Source organism: Octodon degus, unplaced genomic scaffold (genome assembly GCF_000260255.1).
Source record: "Octodon degus isolate 3935 unplaced genomic scaffold, OctDeg1.0 scaffold00178, whole genome shotgun sequence".
Classification (NCBI taxonomy): Eukaryota; Metazoa; Chordata; class Mammalia; order Rodentia; family Octodontidae; genus Octodon; species Octodon degus.
Window position 1 is genome coordinate 417490 of NW_004524754.1, and position 5229 is coordinate 422718.

General features: G+C 56.1%; 1 protein-coding gene across 1 annotated transcript in view; it reads right to left on the reverse strand.

Annotated features, from left to right (window-relative positions):
* P3h3 (prolyl 3-hydroxylase 3) overlaps positions 1 to 5229 on the reverse strand; it is an 11718-nt gene that overhangs the window by 6093 nt on the left and 396 nt on the right. The window contains exons 1-9 of the mRNA XM_023703710.1: positions 5114 to 5229; positions 4188 to 4340; positions 3693 to 3900; positions 3480 to 3611; positions 2911 to 3047; positions 2424 to 2513; positions 1118 to 1170; positions 952 to 1019; positions 739 to 863 (exon numbers count right to left, since the gene is read on the reverse strand). The exon at positions 5114 to 5229 is cut by the window's right edge and continues 396 nt beyond it. Coding sequence (XP_023559478.1) covers positions 739 to 863; positions 952 to 1019; positions 1118 to 1170; positions 2424 to 2513; positions 2911 to 3047; positions 3480 to 3611; positions 3693 to 3900; positions 4188 to 4340; positions 5114 to 5229 — 1082 coding nt within the window. The remainder of the gene's footprint in view (positions 1 to 738; positions 864 to 951; positions 1020 to 1117; positions 1171 to 2423; positions 2514 to 2910; positions 3048 to 3479; positions 3612 to 3692; positions 3901 to 4187; positions 4341 to 5113) is intronic.

Genomic DNA, 5229 nt, shown 5'->3' on the forward strand with positions numbered 1-5229 from the left:
TTTTTTTTTTTTTGGAAACGGGTTCTCACGGTGTTGCCCAGGCTGGTCTTGAGCTCCTGGACTCAAGTGATCCTCCTGCCTCAGCCTCCTGCTGGTAGGACTGAGGGCACATGCCATTGTACCCCTCTGCCTGGTTAAGACTGGGTCAGGATTAAGCCCCCATTTTGCATCAGTGACATCAGGATGGATACCCACTCCTTTATCAAATTCACTGTGTGCTGTAATTACACATCTGTGGCTATGCACACCCTGCACACACACACACACACACACACACACTCATACACACACACTCCCAAAGGGCAGTCTGTGCACCCCCCACACCCCAGGAATAACACAGCAGGAGCAGAATGAGCAGTAGCCTAGAACAAGGACCCAAGCTTCCTATTGAAGTGGAGTCAAGCTTTGTGTGTGGGTCATTTGATCCAAATTAGGAGGCCACACAAAGATGGAGAAAGAAGGCTGCGTGCCATGACTAAGTCCCATAACCAAGGACCTGTGCATTCAACCGTTTCTTTGCCTCTGTAGCTTTCTTTTGTTCTTCCCATCAACTTCTAGCAAAATTTTTGTTAAGTACATTCATCCTTGCCAACTAAGAGGCAGCAATCTCCATATTTGGCTTGGTTTCTTAAGCCCCCCCAGGGTAAAATGGGGATGGGCCTAGCAGGGAGGTGGCCAGGCCACATTCATGGGAGCAGGCCATGGCCCAGGGCACTGCTGTTGTCCCCGCCTTCGAACCTTGGCCAGCTGCAGCAGCACCCCACACTCAGTTGGCGTGAGCAGCCCATCCAGCACTGCTCTCTCCGACCCATTCAGCTGCCTCGCGTCCTGGGTTAGGGTAACCCCCTCTAGGAGGAGGACATCTGCAGAGGAAGGGACAGCACTGAGTCACTGGGGATCCTCACAGTGGACAGCCCCAGGACCTCAGGACTCCAGCCCCCAGGAGCTCACCCTTCCAATAGGTCAAGGGCTTCGATTGTGGAGGCTCCTGGTCCCAAGGTCTCATCTCTTGATCCTCTCTCAGGGGTGCAGACATGCTCAGTAGGTGCACGGGTCAGCCCAGCCCCAGTCCCCCCAGCTCTTCTTCCCCTTCCTCCCATTCCAGGGCACCTCCTACCTGAGCTTTTCTCTCAGCACCTCAGGGATAAGACCTGCTGGGGTCCAGGGATCCTATGACCATGAAGAAAAGTCTGTCATGCACAAATACACCCACAAAGACAGCTTGCATGGCACTTACTGTTTTCCAGGTGCTAGTCTAAGAGCTAAGTGCAAGGGCCTGAGTTCAATCCCCGGTTACACACACACACAAAAAAGCTTTCTACACAGAAGTGGAATTAACCATTTTGAGTTCACAATGGTCTTATGAAACATAGGGTTAACGGGCTTATCTTGTACTTCAGAGTCCTGAGACAGAGAGGTCAAGTCACATTCTCAAGATCATAAGCTAGTGAAGGACAGAGTGAGATATAAACTAGCTCCCCTGCCTTTGGTTTTGTCCAGCAGCTCGCAGGTAGGGTTATCTTGCCTCCAGAGGACATCAGACAACATCTAGAAACATTACTGATTGTCACAACTGAGGACTATCAGAGTGCTATTGACATGTACTGAATAGAGACCAGCGGAGCTGCTGAACATTCTACAGCAAACCCCTTTCCTTCCACCAACAAAGAATTATGGGTCCAAAATATCTGACTTGAATGTGTGTGTGTGTGTGTGTGTGTGTGTGTGTGTGTGTCTGTACACACACAAGCATGTGGTGCTGGGGATCCAACCCAAGGCCTTGCACATGCCTGGCACCACCAAGCTGCATCTTCCGCCCTCGGAATCTCTGCTCTATGCTAATGCACTAACTAGAGAAAGACTCTTCCTTTTGCCCTTGTGACCACAGAAATCAGCAGCCACAGTGCTTTCAACTCTGTACCCGATGATACAGCTTCAGCCAGATGCAGTGGCATATGCTAGCAGCCCCAGCACTCTGAGAGCCGAAGAAGGATCACAAGTTCCAGCCCAGTCTTAGCAAGGGGTCTCAAAACAAATTTTAAAAACATAAGAAAGAGGCTAGGAGAATAGCTCAGTTTAAAGGCTTTCAGTTGAATCTCCAGTACCACACACGGTCTAACACATATATACATTCCTTCCTGGCCCATGGGACCAGTGAGTGACTTCCTTACTTGTAATTTACAAGTAAGGAAATTGAGGTAGGGGCAAGATGAGCCAAGGCCCGGAGTGTGTTCATGGCAGACTCTTAGGCCTGCATGATGCCAAAGCCACGGTGAAATACGGGCCCTCTGCCTGTCTCTGGGACCTTGGGGGTAACAAGCTTTCCCAAGCTCCATGGGGCCATGGGCAGTGACATAGGCATGGAGGGTTCTGTGCTCCAAGATGGCAGGGATGTCGGGATGGGACATGGAACAGTCACTCACAGGGTCCCTGAAGCCGGTGCCCAGGTGCTGCATGGCATAGTAGAGCTGTCTCTTCTCTCCCAGGGACCGAAGGATGAAGCTCTGTATGTCCTGAGGGGCAGATGGGAGGAGAGGGTTGACAAGGAGAAGAAATGAGTGGAGGAGGCAGGGTACCCCTGATCTAGGGTGGGCCTGCATGCTGCTTAAGCTGTCACTACACCCCTTGGCTCTGGGTTCAAACTAAGGGAGTAGCAGGAGTGTGTGTGTGTGTGTGTGTGTGTGTGTGTGTGTGTACATAAATACAAGGTAGGGGCAGGCAAGACTGAGGTGAAGGAAAGAGTGGAGCTAGGAGTGAACTCCATGGGGAGCAGGGCCTGGAGGTAGAAGTCAGATGTTGGGTTCCCCATGCTGGCTGGAGCACATGAGTGAGAAGCAGCTGGGTTATTTCTCAGCTATGTTTGCTTAGCCCAGGGCTGCTGCCCCCAGTGGTCAGTGCAAGAGTCCCTACCTCTCTTGGCCCAAGGCCAAGGCCCTGCTCTCCCAGCTGGGCTTGGTACTGGGTCAGTGCCTGCTTGGCAGTCTCCTCCTCCGGGTAGAAGAGCAGGACACTCAGGACATTTTCCACAGCTTGAGACAGATTCCCCACTGGAGATGGAGGAGCAGGGGAGGAGACACAGGCAGAGAAGAGCAGTGACCTGGGCACAGCAGAACTGGACAATGCCATCACCCAGGCCAACCGACAGACTCTGGCCACCCCTGGCGGGCCTATCAGAGGTGCCTACCCCTTGCTTCTTTGTCAAACTTACTCCAACACACCTTCATTGGCAGAAGCCAAAGTGGAAGAGAAGAAATAAAAGTAAGGTAACAGGCAGCAAAGGCAGAAGGAGCCCCATGATGGACCCATCTTGAGCTTTTCACAATGGGACCAAAGAAGGAGAGCAGACTGAGTCCTCCTCCTGAAGGGAGCTCCCATTGGCCCTGACAAGGAAACTACAGACCTAGAGACAGAGAGGTGGGGCCCAGGAGCCCTCAGAGATGATCCTAGGTACCCACAGGGCCCACCCTTTCCCAGCTTACCTTGAGCATAGGCCTTGTGCAGATGCTTCAGCTGGCTGGGGAAGAAGTCAGGGACAGGGAAGCTGCGACCTGGACGGGTGGCTACGTCTGTTACACAGCGCTGCCGGCACTGCAGGACCCGAATCCAGTGTCCTGCACAGCACAGAGCCAGCCTTGGGGCTATGAGTGAGGCAACCCCATCCCACACCCTCCCATGCTCCTCCTCCCCTTCACCTGCAATGGCTGGGTAGAGGCCGCCCTGGCTCCCTGGCCCTTCCTCCTCATCCTCCTCTTCCTCAGTCTCCTGTTCCTCCGGCCCCTCGCAGGCAGCCCGGCAGCTCTCCATCTGGGTCAGGCTCCCCCGCAGGGCCTCCTCCAGCCTGGGCAGTGCCAGTTCCATCTCCTGGCGTCCCAAGAGCTCCAGGCCAGTGTCATAGTCAGCCTGTTGGGGAGAGGAACACTCAGACATCTGATAAGGGGTGCAAGATTAGGTGGCAAACAGGCCAGAGCAGCGGCAGTCTCTGTAGGGCACAGGCTCCACGCTTCAAGGGCCTTACAATCAGAAGGTGAGAGTGCTGGACTGCAGTGACCCTGAGGAAGAATTCCCCGCCCAAGACTTCTGAGGACCCAGAACTCCTGCTGCCCAAGCTCAGCACAGCCTTAGTCCAGAGAGACCGGTGTCTACAGCCTAGGGAGGGAGGGGGCACTAGGTTGGTACGGAGGGCTCACCCAGTATGGGGGTGTTTCCAGGTCCCGGAAGCTCTGGGGCTGAAGCCCCGACATTCGCCGGTACTTGGCCATGTCCTCCCGCATCTGCAGGTGCATGGGGTTCGCCACGAAGAAGGTGTGCGCTGCCGCAGCCGCCAGTTCTCGCTTCTTCAACTGAGGGGCCCAAGGTGGGGGAGTCAGAGCTCAGTCGCCAGCTCCCCACTGTAGACCCCTCTAAAAGCTAGACGGTGAGCCTTTCAGGAGCCTGGTGTCTAAGGAAAGGGGTTCTGAAAACTTTGGAGTGGATCGTATGTGATCAGAGGAATTCAGGGTGATAGCGTGGAATCAAGGGCTACCAATAGTAGAAAAGGGAGGTGGACCCGGGCAACAAGCAAAGCCGCAGGTCTCTAGGACCCTGCGCTGAGGTGTGTGACCCAGCACCGGGCTTCCCCGCCGGCCACGTAGGCGTGAGGCTTCAGACACCGCGTGCTGTCCGGTGGCCGCGCGGCATCCGCCAGCTTCGGGCCCCTCAGCTTCACCGGCACCCCGCTCATCTTCCCGAAGCCCCCGTGAAACACACAAACACGCCCATTCCCCTGCGCCCGCTTGGCCAGCCGCCCTCTCCCTTTCACTCCGAGAAGAGGCGGCGCTCATCCCGCCTCGGTCTCAGCAAGCCCCACCCAGCTGCCGGGCGCGGAGGCGCGCGGCTATAATCCCGGCACCTGGGAGGCTGAGGCAGGAGCATGGCTGCGAGTCAAGAAGCCAACGTAATGAGGTCAAGGGCAGCCTCAGTTACAGAGCGAGACCCAGTCAAAACCAAAAGAACAAAACCGCTGACCCAAAGCCCCGAGCGCCCTCCATCTTCGCTCTGGGCCCACCCCGCCCTCTCCCCGTCGGCTCCAAGTAGGGCAGCGACGCGGCGGCGGGGCAGGGACGGCGGCCCGCACCTGGTAGTAGGCCCTCTGCAGGTAGTTATAGGGCTCCCGCCGGCGGAAGGCGTCCCGCACCGCTCGCCCCACGCGCAGCCGCGCGGCGCCCCCGGGGCCCAGCAGGCGCGCCTCGC